The sequence below is a fragment of the Mustela putorius genome, unplaced genomic scaffold (genome assembly GCF_011764305.1).
Source record: "Mustela putorius furo isolate JIRA1106 unplaced genomic scaffold, ASM1176430v1.1 tig00000145_pilon_pilon_pilon, whole genome shotgun sequence".
Classification (NCBI taxonomy): domain Eukaryota; kingdom Metazoa; phylum Chordata; class Mammalia; order Carnivora; family Mustelidae; genus Mustela; species Mustela putorius.
In genome coordinates this window covers 37002013-37020659 of record NW_025421294.1, presented here as the reverse complement: position 1 = coordinate 37020659, position 18647 = coordinate 37002013, and the positions used below count along the sequence as shown (strand labels likewise).

The 18647-nt window shown below is 52.1% G+C and overlaps 1 protein-coding gene across 1 annotated transcript in view; it reads left to right on the top strand.

Moving 5' to 3' along the window:
- Window positions 1-18647, top strand: part of ERGIC1 (endoplasmic reticulum-golgi intermediate compartment 1) — a 103603-nt gene that overhangs the window by 66516 nt on the left and 18440 nt on the right. The window contains exons 4-7 of the mRNA XM_045075601.1: window positions 587-681; window positions 4432-4556; window positions 11722-11826; window positions 16326-16386. Coding sequence (XP_044931536.1) covers window positions 587-681; window positions 4432-4556; window positions 11722-11826; window positions 16326-16386 — 386 coding nt within the window. The remainder of the gene's footprint in view (window positions 1-586; window positions 682-4431; window positions 4557-11721; window positions 11827-16325; window positions 16387-18647) is intronic.

Genomic DNA, 18647 nt, shown 5'->3' with positions numbered 1-18647 from the left:
AAATTTGGTACAGCAGCCACAGAACATTAGTTAGTCATGTCTCAGACCCCATGCTCACCCTAGAGCTTTATGAGCACTGGACGCTGAGCGTGACCACCCAGGGAATTCCCCTTCCCCAGCTGAGTGGGTGGGGGCTCAAGAGAGTAGGGAATAAGGTACCATGTGCCCGGAGGTGCTGGGCCCTGATGCCTAGTAAAACTTCCATTTCTCAAGCGTTCAGACACCCCATTAATTGTGAGTGGTGGTGTCCCATTGAACAGATGGGTTCACGGAGGTCACGTTACCTGCCAAGTTCCTATAGAAAGTGGCAGAGCCAGGATTAGAGCTTGAATGTGTCTGACTCTGAAAGCTTTGCCTTTACCATTCCCCCATCCCCCCCCCTTTATGTGGTAAGGCCAGCATCTGGAGAGGGCCCTCCAGATGGGAGCCCCGATCCCCTGTGCCTGATCAGGCACACGCTTCCCCGAGATGGGGGTTCTAGTTAATTGCGCAGTGGTCACTAAGGGAAGTGGCCCCTGGCTTGCCTCTGCAACTGGGATGGTGCCCCACCTCAACAAAGGCTTCTGTACTTGTCTCCTTTATTTAGCGTGAATGAGCTCTACGTTGATGACCCGGACAAGGACAGTGGGGGCAAAATTGATGTCAGCCTGAACATCAGCCTACCCAATTTGCACTGCGAATGTGAGTATTCCCGACAGCCCTCTGCTCGTGCAAGACCCCTCCGTCAGGCAGAGCCGGGTATGCAGAAATGACAAGATGACCAGGATGGGTCAGCAAACAGGGCGAGCTACAAATAGCAGGTAGCATAAGATTCTCCTCACTCTTTTCTAGAGAGGAGAATAATCAACTCTGCGTGCATTTGGAGGTTTTTCTGAAATACGAAGTCCATGAAATTGCTAATGGGGATTACTCCTGGAGAGTAGCCCTGTTGATGTGCTGATGGGGGCTGTCTCAAGAGTCAGAACCTGAGATTTTCTCGGAGGAACGGAGGAATGGGAAGGGTGTGGGGGATGTGAGAGGACAAGCAGAGATGTGTGTTCACGGGAGGGCTAATCACAACCTGATTTCATGGGGAGCCATGGCATATGCCACAGTTTGTCCTACCCAGTAGCGGTTGGTGGGGGGGAGGTGGGCTGTTATTACCCGTATCCCTGGCTAGAGTCTGCAGGGTGATGTGTGGGGGAGGTGTGGGGGGTGTCACATAACCTCTTGAGCATCTTGGGGCAAGGAGACCTACCACCAACCAAGATCAGTCACCTGGAGAAGGATGCAGGTCTGAGTTGTTAGCAGCTGTTGGGAAGCTTGGTTTTTCACTTCATGCTCTGTTTGATTTGTTTTAACCGAGACCATGAATTACTAGGTACAGAACAAAACTCATTGGAGATTGGTTTGGAGTCAGAATCTGGCTCTTTTGCCCACTAAGACTGTGTGACCCTGGTGACGGTGTGACTTCTCTGAGCCTGTTTCCTCTTCTGTAAAAATGGGTGTAGTGCTGTCTCTTGCCTGGGGTTTCTGGGAGGGTCTGATGAGCTGGTTTCTAAACTTACCAAGTGGACTGGGGTTCTACTGCCCCTTTGCCCCAGCCTGGCCCGTAACCCGATGCGGGCCCTTCTCTTCCCGCCCACTCCCTTCCTCCTGAAGGACAGAACATCGGGTGTGTCTGCGGGCAGAGATAGGGAGAGATTCAGTTCTGTTATTGCTTCTGGTGAGAATTACGTCATAGTTTTGAAGCCACGGTGGGCCCTGAGCCAGGGAACCTGTTGAAATTGGTCAGTTTTATTTTTATTTTTTTCTCTTTCTCTTAGAAAAATAATTCCTCTGGCAGCTTCTCATTCAGGAGTTGGTCCGGTCTCTGGAACAAGGAAATTCTTAGTCAGGCCAGAGGACTGGGATGAGCAGGGCAGGGGAGGGAAGGGATGTGGTTCCAGGCTCCAGCCCAGTGACGGGCCGTGGCCCACAAGGGGTCAGGCAACCTCAAGCTTCAGGCTGCGTTCGCCCACCACGCCCACCGCTCTTCAGGGCCATAAGCTGAACCCAGGAGGCTCCTGCTCGAGCCCTGTACCCTGGCTTCTCTTTAAAAGTAGAACCTAACATTTTCATTAGAGAAAAAAAATGCACGCTCATCATGGTACCTTTGGAAAATCTGGAGCAGCAGAGAGAAGAAATCCGTAATTCCTCCCCCGACGGCACGTCACTTGACATTAGACGCCATTCCATCCTGGCCTTCCTTTCTCTGCGTTTCTAAACACGGCTGAGATCACGCTGCCTGTGCAATTTCATATCCTGCTTTAAGAAGTAATATTTTATTATGAACTACTACAGGAGTATATTTTCGACTTTAAAAAAATCATGTTCAAAATACAAAAATGTATAAAGAAAAAAGTAAAAGAAATACGTATTCCCTGGGGTGCCATCTACCCCAGAGGAAGCTTCTGCTAATAGTTGGGACTCCTTTCCCACCCCTCTGTGTGTGTGTGTGTGTGTGTGTGTGTGTGTGTCTGCAAACCTGTATCATGTTTAGGTGGGGATGTTTTTTGGTTTGGGGGTTTTTTTTGGTTCTTTTTTCTTTTTACTTAACTGGGACTCAACTACACGGGACCTTTCTGGGGTTTCTTGTTTTTTTTCTGCTAATATCTTGGAGCTGTTCTTATATTACTCATAATATTAGTAAGATGATAACCACAGCTGCCATTTATTTTGCTCCTACTCCAGTCCAGGCTCTGTCCTGAAGTCTTTGGCTGTGCTAGTGCATCAGTATGAGAGGTGCTTTAGCCGAGTGGCCAAAGGGTGTGGCCTCTGGATTGAAACTCTGTTTCTTAGCTGTGGGATCTCAGGCAAATTACTTAGCCTGGCTGTGCTTTAGTGTCCCTTGTAGAGAATGGGTCTGATAATATCTCCCCGACAGGTATGCTTAGATGGTACATTCTTATAAAAAAAGCATTTACAAGGGTGTCTAGCACATAGTAAGTGCCTTTTTAATTTTTTTAATCCTAGGGTAGAGGAGGAAGCTGAGACACAGGAAGGTTAGGCGACTTGCTTAAGGTCCCAGAGCTGGGAAGGGGCAGAGCCAGGAACCACAGAAAATGGCAGCCCCAGAGCCAAAGTTCTTAGTCACTGGCCTGCTCTGAGCTGCCTCGCCCCACGTGTAGATACCCGGTCCGTGTACCTGCTGCCCAGCATTCCAGAAGGGGTTCTTCCGTCGACCACTTGTTGACAGCAGCTGAGCTGCCTCCAGTGGTCAAAATTTCAAATAAAGTTGCCCAGAGCAGCCTTTGCACACACGTCCTGGACATGTGTGCATCTGGAGTACGGGCTCCTAAAGGTGGAGCTGCTGAGTCAAACAGGGACCTGTTTCCATTTCTTTTAAATCAAACATTACGGAGTCAGCATTTCCCACGTACTACAGGCCCATGAGCGTCATTTTTAGTGACTACATCACATTTCCTTCTATGGATGGGCCCTCACTCTCTTCCACATCTCCACTGAGGAATACAGTCGTTCCCATTTTTCCCTTTTAGGCTTGGCTCACATAAAATTGCTTCCAGCTGCTCTTCCTCTGGATTGCAGCCTCCTTTCAAGTGCTTCTTCCAGGGAATTTTCTGCGTTTTCGTGGTTTACAAACCCATGCCACGTAGACCATCTCAGGGAATGCAGTTGGTGTGGGCCTGCCCGTTTTACAGATTGGGAAGCTGAGTCACACTGGAGGCAAGGACCAGAACTGCTGGGCCTCAGGTTTCCCATTCGGTGTACTGAAGAACCCGGAAAAGCGCCCGAGCTCCAGGAGGGCAGGGCCTTCGAGAATAGACACTGGGTAAAAGGAGGTGTGAGTAAATGGATGATGAGTGAAGCCAATGAATGACTGCCGGGACCTGTTTGCCCAACGAATCCAGAGACTGAAACCCTTTAGGTGCCACCATTCGTCATTCGATTTGCATAATTCTCCAAGGAGGGTCATTATCACCCCCATTTTCCAGAGAAACAGGCATCAGGGTTATGTGCCTTGGCCAGGGTTGCATAGCGGGTAAAAGGCAGGCGGGGATTCAGACAGCCTTTGAACCTCTACCCTCTGCTTCTCTCTGTAGCCTTGCATTTAGCAGAGTAGTCACCCCTGCAGCCTGTGGTCCTCCATCCCCTGCCCCATTAGCTGCTCCCTCCCCCAGCTCTTCCCCACTTCCTCTGCAGCCTCAGGCAGTTTCAGGGATGGATCCTTGGGTGCTTGTTCCCTTTTAGTCCAGCTATCACCCTTCTCCTCCTCTTCTGTCAGCAGCCTTCCTCTCTGTAGCTCTGGGCCCCAGACTGTGAACGCCTAGATGGCTTGGGGCCCCCCATGTCCAAGGAGTAGATGGTGGATGGGCATCCAGGGAGGAGAGGGCTGGCCCCACCCCCACTGCTATGGGTGTTTGTGACTCTCTCCTCCCCTTCCCCCTGCAGTGGTCGGGCTGGACATACAAGATGAGATGGGCAGGCATGAGGTGGGGCACATTGACAACTCCATGAAGATCCCGCTGAACAATGGGGCCGGCTGCCGCTTTGAGGGGCAGTTCAGCATCAACAAGGTATGGAGATCCTGCATGGGCCCCTTTGACCGGCTCTCTGTCCCTTCGGTCCCCTTCCTCCCAGAAACCAGATGGTAGAGATGTGCACTTCCTTGCCCTCCCCACCGTCCCGTTCCCCAGGCAGAGCCAAACAAGTGTCAGGGTCCCAGGCATTTCCTGCTGAGAATCTGGGTGGGGGTTCCAGCTTTCCCGAGGCATGGAGCCCCTGGCCGCTGGTTCAGGAAGAGGCTACTCTTCTTCCTAACAGGGAAGGAAGGACATGGTGAGTGTGTGTCCCAGCACTTCCCCTCTTGGCCAACCAGTACCCTCCAAGTCACCGCACCCACCTTTTTCTTTTAAAGATTTTATTTATTTATTTGACACAGAGAGAGCAGGCAAGAGAGAAACAGAGAGCAAGCACAAGCAGGGGGAAACAGCAGGCAGGGGAGAAGCAGGCTCTCCGCTGAGCAAGGAGCCTGATGTGGGACTCCATCCTAGGACCATGGGATCACAACCTGAGCCGAAGCCTGATGCTTAACCAGCTGAACCACCCAGGCGCCCCTCACTGCGCCCATCTTAGCCATCTTTAGAGAGAGGATGTGATGATGGTAATAATAGAATCCTACCACCTGGTTCACAAAGTTTGTATGAGGATGAAATGAGCTATTACACATTGATTCAAAAAACATTTATGGGACATCTTCTGTGTTCTAGGGTAGGCTTTCAGCTCTGGGGCTGCCCAGAATAGGTAGAATGGACTGGAATTCCTGCGCTGGTGGAGCGAGACAGACAATATACAAACGTAGAAGCATTTCACTGGGTGGGTGGTAGGTGCTGTGATGAGGAAGGAAGCAGGGGAGCGGGGAAAGTGGCGTGGTTTGAAAGTACCTGGTAGGCCCCAAAGGACCACTCAGGCATTACTGTTGTTTTATTGCTAGAACCAGGAACTTGAGATCCTGAGTCAAGGATGTGAGCAAGTGCCTGTGGGCTTTCCGGGGAAGCCCAGCGGGAACTGGCAGAGGTTGTCCCACACATGCTGCTCCCTTTCCAGCTCCTCTTACGTATTATCACAGGGGGGCCTCTCAATAACCCTGTGAGGTAGCTTCATGTTACAGATGAGGAAACTGAGACAGGACCCAGAGAGGCTGAGTGTCTTGCCCAAGATCACACAGCTCTGTCCCATGTTCCATAGTTCCCCTTCCCAGTCCCATCCAGACTGAGCCACTGGCCGCTCCTGGCTTCTGCTTGCTCTCTTGTAGCCTCTGTCGGAATAGCTTGTCTCTGGTCCCTGACATCTGAATCAGACGTTGCGAACTCCCTGGCCACACCCAGCCCAAAGACAAGCTATGTTTGTCCTCTTCAGCGTTCAGACACGTCAGAGCCAGTATCTAAAGATTGGGAGTCCAGACTTCTGCCTTTTCAAAGTTGGAGGCTCTAGCCACACTGGGCCTACATCCCATTGGCAACTTCCATCTGGATCCAAGGGGCAGCTGCCCCTTTAGACAGGGCAGGTGCCCTCCCTTCCCACAGTTCCTGCCCGGTGGCTACAAAGCTGGGCTGGGCTGGAACACTGGTGTTACTGGCACTGTCTCTCCCCACAGTCTCAGGGCCTCTCCTCTCCGCGTGGCCTCCGTGTGTGTTCTTTCTGGCAGAGTGGCCTTTTTCCACGAGAACTCAGGGCTCCCTGTAGTGTGAAAGCAGAGAAGGTTACTTATGCCACATTTTAGGGGTTAAATGAAGTCACAGGGTCCACGCTGTGCTCCCTGACTTTGGATTTTATGGTGATGGTGAGGGGAAGCCATGGGAGAGTTGTAAGCAGGAAAGCAATGTGTTCAGATTTATGGCTTAGAACTATGCTATCCAATATGGTAGCCGTTAGCTGGGTGGGCTATTTAAATTTAAATTCATTAAAATTAAATAAAGTGAAAAATTCTGTCTATCGGTCTCACTAGTCCCATTTCAAGGACTTTATTAAGAGAGACTAGTGGTTACTGTATTAGTACTATATACTATCTTTATCATCAGAGAAAGCTCTGTTGCACAGCGAAACTTCGGAAAGCTCACCCTGACAGCTGTGGGGGGAGCACAGTGAAGGGGGCCAAGAGCAGAGGTCACGGTCCATGGTTGTGCAGTGGAGTTGGAGAGAAGTGGTGTGATTAGGGACGTGGAGTTAACAAGAGTTACTGATCAGTTGGATGTGGGTGGTGAGGGCAAGAGTGGAATCAGAACCACTTCTTAGTTTTTGTCTGGACAACCAGGAGGTCCCATTTTCTAGATACAGAGGCTTGGGCACGCATGGATTCTATGGGTGGTAGGGCTGGGAAGCGGTTGTTCAGTTTTGGATATATTTTATTTGGGATCGGAGGTGTGGTTCAGGAGATTGCTCTGAGCTGGAATGTGAATGTGGGAGTCATCAGTGAAGAGAAGATGTTGGCAAAGGGTCCATGGCCCTGAAGAATAAGCACCCGAGGTCTTTTTTTTTTAAGATTTTATTTATTTTGAGAAAGAGAGGCAGAGCAAGAAAGCCCACACAAGGGGAGTAAGAGAGGGAGAGGGAGAAGGCTCCCCCCTGAGCAGAGCACCCTCATGCGGAGCTCGATCCCAGGACCCTGGGATCATGACCTGAGCTGAAGGCCGCCGTTTAACAACCAAGCCACCCAGGCGCCCCAGAAACCCAGCGTCTTGAGGCCAGTGTGGTTTGAGGACTGATGTCTGGTACACTCCAGTGTTGAGGAGCAGGGAGATGAAGGGATGCTCTGGTGGGGAGAGAGAGAGGAACCCCCCTGAGATAGGGGCAAAGGGAAGGCCTGTCTGAAAGGTGACGGTTGAAGATGGGCAGATGTACACACAGCTCCCAATTGTGGGGGCCTCCCCTCGGGGGTATGATCACCTGACTAAAACAAATATTTGTGCCCCCAGCAATGAGCAAAGAAGGGACCCTTTCGGCCCCCAGCCTGGGGTGGACACAAGAGAAGCAGGACCACCACCCAGGAGCTAGCCCAGCACCATACCCTCCTCCGCTTGGCAGTCGTGCCCATGGCTGCTGTCAACCTCAGACAGGCTGTGGTGGGACCCCCGGCTGGCTCTGGGTGAAGTGGGGCTTGCTTTTTGTGGTCAGACAGACCCGGGGTCGAGAGCCCTGGCTACAGGGCTCACAGATTGAATGACGCTGGGCAATTGAGCCTCTTTGAGCCTCAGTGTCCTCCTCTGTAAAATGGGGATACTAGTACTGGCCTCACAGGTTGTAAGACACGAGCAAATTAAAATACAAAGCACTTAACAGCTTAGAAACAGAGACACCCGTCGGTGCCCCTTCCCTGGTCTGACTTCTCTTCCGTCAGCAGGAACATAGTGATTTCACCAGCTAGTGCCCACTGTCACCTGGGTACAAGTGTGCTCATAAAAATGTGCATGGATGTTCTTCAAGAAATGGCTCTTCTCTGGTCAGGGTGGGCCGGGGATTCTAGGAAAGTGCCATGCCAGCCCTTGCCTTATGGCTGTTCCCTATTGGGTTCCTACCTGGCACTTTCCCAGATTAGCCTATTTAGTCCTTGTAACAGCTCTGAGGACAGCAAGGCACAAAGAATTAAGTAGAATTTGAACCCAGGCAGCCTGGTACCAGGCCCCTGCTCTCCCCCTGTCCCCTTGTTGCTTCTCCTTGCCAGCATCTTGGTCATGCCAGCATCTTGAGCTGTGCCAGCATTTTGAGCTATGACAACTATGTCCATTCACTCCAGGTCACAGCTGAGGTCACCCTCTGTCCTTGTCCCCTTGCAAGGAGTAGAAACCCCCCACTCTCCCTTGTTCCGGGTGCATGCCTCCTAGGAGCACTCAGACAGAGGGTGCTCAACAAGAAAGCCAGCCGCCAGTGTGCCCTGATGACGGGCGAGGTTCACAGCTGGCGCTCACCCCTTTATCTCCCAGCATCCAGCTTGCACTTGCCCCATGGCCTTCTTATCTGTCCATCAGGAAGTCAGCCAGCAGTCAGACGTCCAAGGTCACATGTTCCAAGCTGCACTGGCAGCCCCCAGCAGCCCAGACTCCTTGCTGAATCAACCAGCCCCCAGGAGGAGGGCAGGAGGGGCCCGGGTTTGGGGCCTGGCTCCATCTATAGGTTTCTAAAATCTATCAGAGACACTGACGTAGGTTCCTAAGTCACAGGCTCTAAAAGCGTCGTCTTTTCTTTCTTCAGCCCAGCGTGTGTGGGCATGAGTCAGCCACCTGTGATGGGTTCCTTGCAGAGGGGGAGCAGGTCACTGAGTCACAGCCTCGTGGCGAGGCAGCGGGTGGCAGATGCGCCAGAGCCAGCCTCACGGCCTCACTTAACTGGGAGCCTCAGGCCCAAGCTCCAAACCCCATTCTGAACTCTGCCTGCTGGCAGCCCCATGTCACTGCATGGGAAAACGCCAAAGGACCCATGCCTGACGCTGTTGGTTTCTTACTTCAGGAGGTGATAGGCAAGGGAGACTATAATCCTCACTTGATCATGCGAATTTTTAAGATTTTGTTTATTTGTCAGAGGGAGAGAGAGAGATCGAGCACAAGCAGGGGGAGGTGCAGGCACAGGGAGAGCAGACTCCCCACTGAGCAGGGAGCCCAACGTGGGACTCCATCCCAGGACCCTGAGATCATGACCTGAAGGCAGATGCTTAACTGGCTGAGCCACCCAGACGTCCCTGTGAATTTTTTATAATACAAATGTGTATAGTTAACTATTTATATAAGTAAAAATGAAGTTAAGAAATAGTTCTGAGATACAGTGGGCTTTTCCCCATGCTCTCCCCGGTCTCCCCACGCTCTCCTTCTGTTCTTGGGTCCTTGTTCTGATGATGAACATGTTCATTCTAAGAATCCAAACCAATAGCAGTTACCATTGGCTTTGCGCTCCGCCCCTCCTTTAGTTATCTCTGTAACCCTTTGTGGTCATCATCTCCATTTGGCCAGTGGGGAAACTGAGGCATGGGGAGGTTACTGTCCTTGCCCAAGGCACCCCAGCTCGGGGGTGGGCTGGACTGGAATATAGAACCCAGCTGCTACTCTACCATGGGTCACTGCTCCTGAAGCCCACATCCCAAACCCTATTGCAGCCTCACCTGTGAGCTGAGGCCAGGCCATGCCCTGCCAGCCTGGTACCTTCCAGGTCAGTCACAAAGCTCAGGCCCTCGTGAAGACAGGAGGATCTCTAGAAGCGTACAGCTTTGTGTTTGAAACAGGCATGCTTACAAAATAAGCAGGCTTTGATGGACTGCTGCTAAGCCAGAAGCTAGAATGCATATTCCTTCCTCTAATATAGCTTACCAAACCTTTGTTGAACTGGGATAAAATAAACTGTTATTCAGCATGGCGCTGGGGCCTTTGCTGAGCAGCCCTTTCTCCCTCTAATGTTTCCTGATGCTACCACCTTCTCCCTCTTCGTTTCCTGAAGCTACCACCCACTGCGGGCTGTTCTCTTATGCCGGGTTCAGTAGTACCAAACTCTTCTAGTTCTTTACAGTTGCGCACCGACTGGGTTGGGCAGTTTCTGACCTCTATACTTGTTCATGCTGTTCCATCTGCCTACATACTTTTCCAGCTGTTCCCCAGTAATGCGGACTCATTAGCACAGGAGTGTCCTTTCTGCTGAGATGCGCGCTCTGAACACTCCCAACTGAATTGGGAGCCCTCCCCATGGTCCCCACAGTCTGTACATCCCTCTGGTCCAGGGTGGGTTGTGCAGTCATTTTCTGTTCCAGGCTTTTGTCTGGGCCATTTTCCCAAACCCAGCATGTCCAAGGAATGGCTGCATGTGACCATCACCCCAGGGCTGCCAAGGTACATGGTGGGAGGGAGAGTCCTGTCCTGCTTCAGTGTGCCGAGTCTGGAGTCCAACAGCTGTGAGTTCAAACCACAGCTCTTGACACGCCCTCTTCACTGCTCTGAGCCTCAGTTTTTTTTCCGTAAAATGGGAATTACCAGAAGTCAAATGTCAAAATAAAAAATGCTAGTTTAAGAATTCGTGCCATTCATAGTTTGTTCATTCATCCAGTACCTATTCTGTGAGCATCTGCCAGGGTCAGGGAGTGCACATCAAATCAGATACAGCTCCCCACCGGCGTGGAGCCAGCGTTCTCCTGTGAGGAAACAGAAGAGAACAAGATAGAGATCGGGTGGCAGGAGCTGCTGAGTGCTTTTGCAGACCAAGGGTTTTGGGGACGGGTGTTGGGGAGGCTCCCTGAGCAGAGGCCTGAGGGAGGCCAGGGAGAGCCGTGTCGAAGAGGGTTCCAGGAAGGGGTCGCAGGCACAAGGAACCAACGTGGGACCACACTGGCACGGTTCCTAGTGCCATAGGGAGGCTAACACAGCCAGGGGGAGTACGCAGAGAAAGATGTGAGCAGAGGAGTGACACAATCAGATGTAGGGTTCAAAAGGAACCCCTGGCTGCTGTTAGTGAAAGGTCTGGGGGTGCCAGGGGCTCAAGCTGGGAGCCCACTGGGGAGGCTGCACCCACTGTCTGGTCTAGGGAAGCAGTGGGGACCTGAGAAGGGCAGGAACTAGACATCGTGAGTGTGGAGCGGACAGCCTTTCTTGGTGGGCAGGTCAGGTGTGAGAGAAAGGGGGCCAAAATGACACCAAGGGTTTGGCCTGAGCAGCTTGGTAGAGGAGGGGCCCTTTGAAAGAAATCCTTTGAAAGAGAATCCACAGGATTGTCACAGGACATCAGTCCCTCTCCTGGGCTGTGCCAGGACATCAAGGCCCAGGGAAGAAAGGAGGCCACCACGGTCCTGCCTTCAAGGATCCCCCAGTCTGGGGCGGTGGGGCAAATAGGGGGGAGTAGGAGTGTTGACTTGCATTTTGAGAAGCTTTAGTTGGTCCATGGGGCTGCGGGTTCAACCCACCATGCAGCCAACAGCCATGGAATGGCCAGTGGGCAGCTGCCATTTTGAGCCCTGGCCTGCACCAGGTGCCCAGCTGTGTTCTCTTACCCCCTAATCCCGGCAGCCCCCTTGGGTAGTTTCTGTTCCTGCCCCCATTCTACAGACGAGCCACCTGAGGCTCAGAGAAGAGCAGTAACTCTTCTAAAGTGCCATGGTTCGGACCATGCTGGGATCCCATCCCAAACCAGATCTGTCTGACTCCAGCGGGGGAGACTTTCCCTCTACCGCTGGGGCAGCCATCGAGACTCCTGAAACTCACATCTCTCCCCCAGGTCCCGGGCAACTTCCACGTGTCTACACACAGTGCCACGGCTCAGCCACAGAACCCGGACATGACCCATGTCATCCACAAGCTCTCGTTTGGGGATACACTACAGGTGAGCAGGGCACACACTGGTGGGGTGGCTGGGGGCGGGTGTTCAGGGACTGTCATGTGGAGCCTTCTCTTCTCTCTGGGTGCAAAGGTAACATCTAGATGGGTCACCCCCTCGGAGTCTCTGTCAAACAGCTCTTGTATATTGTTCCTTCAGAGCATGGGCCTACCATTTTGACAGTACCATGTGCTTGGACCCTTGGGTTGAGACCTGGAGCCTGGGGAAAGGGACACACTTTTCATGAGCTGGTACTCATGTGCTAGTACTTTCTCTGTGCCAGCATGGCCATACAAGGTATGAGGGGGCACCACGTCTTACAGCTGTGGAGCTGGGCCCAAAGAAGCCACTTGTGTGGGGTCCCCCAGTAGATCTGTCTAGTGCCAGAGTCCAGCCTGTGTCCGTCTACAGCCCCGTCCACCCTCCAGCCCAGTGCCCAAGCCTACCAAGTAGAGGCACCATGGTGAAGGAAGCCTCTGACAGTCCTCGGTGGGGATGGAGAGGGCCACCTCCAGCAGGCCCAGCCCAGCAGCTTCCTACCTGTGGCAGCCGTGTACGGGAGCCCAGCACAAGCCACCTGCTCTCCTCCAGCTGCAGGCAGGGGAGCTCAACTGTTCTCTCCTCTCCACTACTCCCATGGTCCTGAAGATAGATTCTGGAATGGAGGCTCAGAGCAGAGAGGGAACTGCTCCAGCCACAGTGCTGGGATCAGGACCCCAGGGCCTGCCACCAAGCCTTGCTCGATGAGAATACTGGTTCCTGGTTAAGGATGTTGGAGGGTAGGGTCCCCCAGGGATGGTGGTGTGCACCTGGGGCTCACACTGGCCCACAAGCCCAGCACACACAGCATTATGCCATTTCTGTGCACGCACATCTGCTGAGATTCATGCACACACTTTTCACGCTCAAAGGTACTCCCTGACACACACGTGCTCACATGTATACCCTAAGATCCATCCCAAACACATACATCAAATATACACACACTCAGACTCTTGCACAGGTTCAGCACCCATATAGCACCCAGAGACGTGCACAGGCTCACCCATGTTGGAACATCTCACATACACACTCGTGCCCGCACTGCCCCACTCAGTGGACCTGCCAAGCACTGTTCTTCGTACACAAGACCCCCCTTCACTCTCTCAGCGGCCCTAGAGGTGGGTCCTTTATTGTCTGCATTTTACAGGTGAGGAAGTTGAGGCATGGGGAGGGTACAGTCTGTTGCAGTGTCTGAGTTTGAATTACGAGTCTGGCTTCAGGCCGCACTGCTGGTGCCTCCTCCCCCGGGGTGCCCTCCGGAGGGCACACTGCCTCTCATACCTTCTCTCTCCACTGCTCATTGCCTCTGCTGCTTTCCCTGCAGGCACCTTGTGCCCGGCCTGAGGGGCCAGTCATCACCTCTCCAGTCCCTTTGGAGGCCACAGAGCTCTTCCTCTTGGAGACAGGGCTTAGGGACAGAGAACCTGCCCACCCTGGGTGCCATGAGCCAGTCTCCCTGCTCGCACACTCGGTGAACCACGGCCTGCCCCCCGACTGTGCACTCCCTACACACAGGGTTCAGCACTCACGTGGCCCCAGGGCTCCACCTGGGGGGGGTCGGCGTGTGTTGGCTCCCCAGCCCGCCTTTCCTGATCCAAGTCCTGGCTCCACTGCATACTAGTTGTGTGACCTTGATTTAGTCCTGCTGAGCCTCAGTTACCGTATCTGTAAAATGGGGACAATAACAAATACCTGCCACCAAGGATTGTAGTGAAGATAAAATGAATTCCTGCGCATACAGCCCTTAGATCAGGACCAGGCACAGAGAAAGCAGTCAAGGAAATGAGCTATAACCCACTGTTGTTGCTCTCTGTACCCTAACTCTGCACCAGGCCCTGTGAGACAGAGCATGCCGCCAGCCTTTGAGGGGCTCGTGCAGCCTTGGAGAACACAGAAAGTGGGTGGTCACCACCCCCAGTGGGACAGGAGCTGACAAATCACGGGCAGGTGGTAGACAGCGGACCCTCCATAGACTGAGCACTGGGCAGTCCCCTAGCTGCCTTTAGGCCCACAGGCTCAGCAAATCCTTACGCAGCCCTGGGAAAAAGTCACCATGAATTCCGGTGTGCACAGGGGAAGATTGTCCAGCGTCCCTCAGCTCTGCACAGCCAGAATTCAAACCAAGTCTTTGTACCACACCATACTCCTTCCTTGCTCTGAGGACTCTGGACGCCAGAAGCCTGCTCTTTCTTACCTAGAGGGCAACATTACAGATGCCCCGTGTTTAATCCTTAAGGGTACTGGATGGCATTTGTTCCTGATGAGGAAAATGGGTTTCAGAGGGATTCGGCAACTTGTCCAAGGTCACACAGCTTATAAGAAACTGGGTACGTCTGACCCCAGGTCTTCTATTACTGTGCCTCCTGCAGTCATGGATTCATCAGATGCTCTTGAAATATCTGCTCTGCTCCAGGCCCTGGAGTTACATGATACCCATCATGTAACAATACATGGTTCTGGCTTTCAAGAGAAGAGATCAAATAAATAGCAGGATAATATAGGACGAGGAGGGTTAAGGACAAGAGAGGCGCAGGAGTCTGGGCAGTAATATGGGAGCAGGGACAAGTTTCCTCCTAGCCTAGGAAGTCAGGGAGGGCTTCCCAAAGGAGGGTGACCTTGCAGGTGACATGTAAGCCAACCCCTGAAGGGTGAGAAGGATTTGGCTAGGCTCACAGGGAAGTATCACGGGCACAGGGCACCTCACACACCTTCCATTCTCTGACACACCCAGCTGGTCATTTTCATAAAGACGCTCAAGGTTACTTTAAGAAAAAAATGGGTCAGCAGATGTCTACAGCATCAGAATGATGTTCTGTAACAAGGCCTGGCAAGTGAGTGCTCCTCAGAGTTGGAGAGGATGCAGAAATGTCCCAGAAGGGGAGCAGGGAGCAGTGTTTTATGGGGGGCAAGAGACCCGTGTTAGATTCAGGCAGGTGGGGCTGATGGGGGCAGGTTGGTGTTTTAAAGCGCCCACCTGCCGTGGTGAAGATGAGCTGTGAGGCCAGACTGGGGCTGAGGGAAGGGCTGCAGCCAAGGCTGGGGGAGATGGGGCCCAGACAGAGGCAGGGCAGCAAGGAGAAGGGATGGGGACAGATGTGCGTAGGAGAGGGGACAGTCTTATGTTGCTATGTGCCACTGGCAGAACAAGACACTGACAGCCTTCTGCTTGGTCATGATTATGGGCAAAATAGGATTCTTTAAATGCAAAAAACCTAGTTAATGTTCCAGCTACTCATCCATTCAGGAAATATTTCTTGAACACCTGTCCTGCAGGTTATGTGCCTTGCGCATTGCTGAGTGTCGGTGTCCAACCTCAGTCTAGAGGGGAAAACAGAAGTTAATCAAATGATCAAACAAATGAATGTGAGATAAAACCATGACACCGGACTATGGGAGGGAACATTCTAGCTCTCATCTCCCATAGCCACCTTCCTCTTGGTTCCGATTTTCCTTCCCTAAGGCAGCAGTGGACAAACTTCACCTTTCTTTGGGCTTGTTAAGTGCTCAGTAAACATCAGCCACCTCGGATCGGGATCAAGGATCAGGTCACCCAACTGCTTCTCACCCTTCCTAAAGAGGCGTGTTCCCCACCTACCTCACCCCCTTCCCCTGGGGCCACGCAGGCCTCTGTTTATTCCTCAGTCTCCGGCTCATGCTTCACAGATGCTGCTTGCCTGATTAACTTCCCACTTTCCTGCAGATCTTGGCGTGTCACTTCTTCCAGGAAGCCCTCCAGGATGACTAGCTTGGCAGCTCCTATTAACCATGCCCACGGTGGCATGCCTCATGTACCTGGCATGCCTTGCCCTGCTTTAGATGTCCCTGCAGCTGACATGGTTTCCGCTCATCCTCAGAGAAGAGGCAGAATATGGCCTTCAGCCCCACTTTACATCAGACCCTGCCAGGAGGACACAGTAGGGCCAGCTGCCGTGAGGAAAGCTGCTGAATGTTCTCTGCAGTAAATTCAGTAGGAGGCTAGTAGCCCTGGGTCCTCAGAAGGCTGTAGGGGATCTCAGGAGGTGTGTGCTAGGACCTAGGCTTTCCAAAGTGACTTAATGGAAAGAATTCAGGTTTGAGGTTGGATACCTGAATTTGGATTTTGGCTCTGCCATTTATCAGCTGTGTGACACTGGACATGCTTCAGCATTTCTCCAAGCCTTGGTCTGCTCTTCTGTAAAATGGGCTCAGCAGTACCTCATTAGGGGCACTAAGTGAGATGACTAGAAATGTGCAGGCTAAAGTGGTATATTACAGGGGCTCACGATGGGAAGCAAGCTAGTGCCTGCTATGTGCCAGGCCCATGCTATGTCTGTTGTATCTTGCCTTCTACAACTTCTCTGTGAGACAGACCACGCTGAGTAAGGTCCCTACACCAGGTTGCACCTGGCCGTCCCGAGCGGCCAGAATCAGGCCTAGAAGAGGTGATTTCCTGGAATCATTCCCTTCACTGTGCTTCTCCACAGGTCCAGAATGTGCATGGAGCTTTCAATGCCCTCGGGGGAGCAGACAGACTCACCTCCAACCGTATGTATCCCGTATCCCAAGTGGGAACAGGGAAAAGGGGAGAAGGGAACGTGCAGCAAGTACTCAGTGTAAGCCGAGCTGTGAATGCTCCATTCCCACAGCCAGTCTGTGAGGGAGGTAGAGTGAGCCCTGTCTGACAGACAAGGGCAGAAAAGTGACTTGTTCCCACCCTCCCTTGGGAAAGGAATGTGACAATCCTAGGCACCTCGTAAGAGCTCAGTGAGTACCAGCTATTATCATCATTATTTTTTTATTTTTTATTTTTTTAGAGAAATGTGGTTTTATTTATTTATTTATTTTTATTTGATAGACAGAGATCACAAGTAGGCAGAGAGAGGAAGGAAAGCAGGCTCCCTGCTAAGCAGAGAGCCCCTGATGCTGGGGCTCGATCCCAGGACCCCGGGATCATGACCTGAGCCAAAGGCAGAGGCTTTAACCCACTGAGCCACCCAGGCACCCCATCACTGTTATTGTTATTATTACTGCTGCGTAATTGATTAGTTGAGATGATCACCTAAGATCCCACAGGGAGCCGTGGCATTGCTGGGATTCATCCTGGCTCCAGTGGCACCAGGAGAACAGGGCTGACTGAGAGTGACCCAGTCGGGTCTGACCACCTGGCTACCCACCCAACCCCACACTTTCCTCCTGCTCGAGCCTCTCCCCCTCATAAATGCCCCCTCCCTGAGCCCTCCACCCACTCAGTTCTCTGGCACCCCGGACCCTACGAAAGAGGGCTTGGTGTCTTTACACACTGCCACTCCTATGCCCACACCTGTCGCCTGATCCAATGAACTTTCGCACACCTATGCACACATGTGTGCATACACACGGGGCCTTGGAAGCATGCACCGAATGGGCCCAAGAGACCTATCTGCTTAAATGGATTCACCCCCTGGATCCTGCAGGACAGGTGACCTTGACTGTCCTTACTTCCTCAACTGAACTTACCTTTTTTATCCAGAAGGCGTTTCTCATAGTTTCTTAAAATGCATTCTGCTCTCTGATGGTCAGAAATTCAAGCAAAAGAAAACATCTCCCATGACCAATCCCTCACCCTTAACAAATCACACTTCATTTCTCTATGTCCCTGTGAACCCTCGCCCATCAGCAAAAGTCATCCGTCTCAAAGCCAGTAGACGGCCGTTTCCCTTCTGATTTTTGTCCTTGGCATTTGTGCATGACCGTGTTTTTTCAGAGTGTCTCCTGTGGTGACGGAGGCACGGCTGCCCACCCAGCAGTTCTGCCGTGCTTTATTAAGGCATTGTTTCCTCGGGGAAGATGTCTGTTCCTTGTTTTTTACCATCACGGCAATGCCTGTGATACTTACGGTATCTGCTTTATATTGTCCCGTTGCTTCCCCACTGGGTGCAGGCCCCTTCGTGTCAGCTCCAGCAGGCAGCATAGGAGCACACAACAAGGCCTCCTTGTCTTCATGCAAATATCTGATTCTGACCGAGGGAGATGATCCTTCCCATGTTGATGCTGGTGTACCTGTCGGTATAGTCTATGGAAGGGCAGAATGTTGTCCCATAGCAGTGTCCACATCTGCTCGCAGTTGGTGCGGATATTGACATAGAACTGAGCTCGGAAGGACCCAGGCTCTGTCAGCCAGTAGAGGGTTTGGGCAGAAAACCCTGCCTGCTCCAGGGCTAGTGACGAGAGCCATCACAGGCTGGCTTCCATGGAAAGAAAATGCATTAGATCAAACAATAGGCAGCCGGGGGTAGGGCTGGCTTTCATTCCCTCAGCCCTCCAGCTTGGCCTCCCTGCTGGGCCTTTTTGCCTTTGCCGCCTCCTCTGCTCCCAGACCTTCCCCTTGAGGGCTGCTTCTTGTCATGTAGGTCTCAGCTCAAACGCTACCACCTCTGAGAGGCCCTTCTTGGCCACCTTATGTAAAGGAACTCCCACTTCTAGTAACCGATTTTTCTTCCAACAGACCACTCTCTCTGGCGATACTGAGGAGGGATTGTGGATGTTTTAGCCTTGGCGATGAGGACATTGAGGTTGTTGTGTTTTTGTTTTTTAAGAGCCTTTATCTTTTATAGAGACATAAGTAAAATATTTGTGGATACATTGATGTGATGTCTGGGATTTGCTTCCAGATAAAACAGGGTAGGGTGAAAGATGGGGTAGGGATGAAGCAAAATCAACCCTGTATTGTTAATTGGTTTTTGTTTTTTGTTTTTGTAAACATTTTCTTAAAAGATTTTACTTATTTATTTGACAGACAGAAATCACAGGGGGAGGCAGGCTCCCTG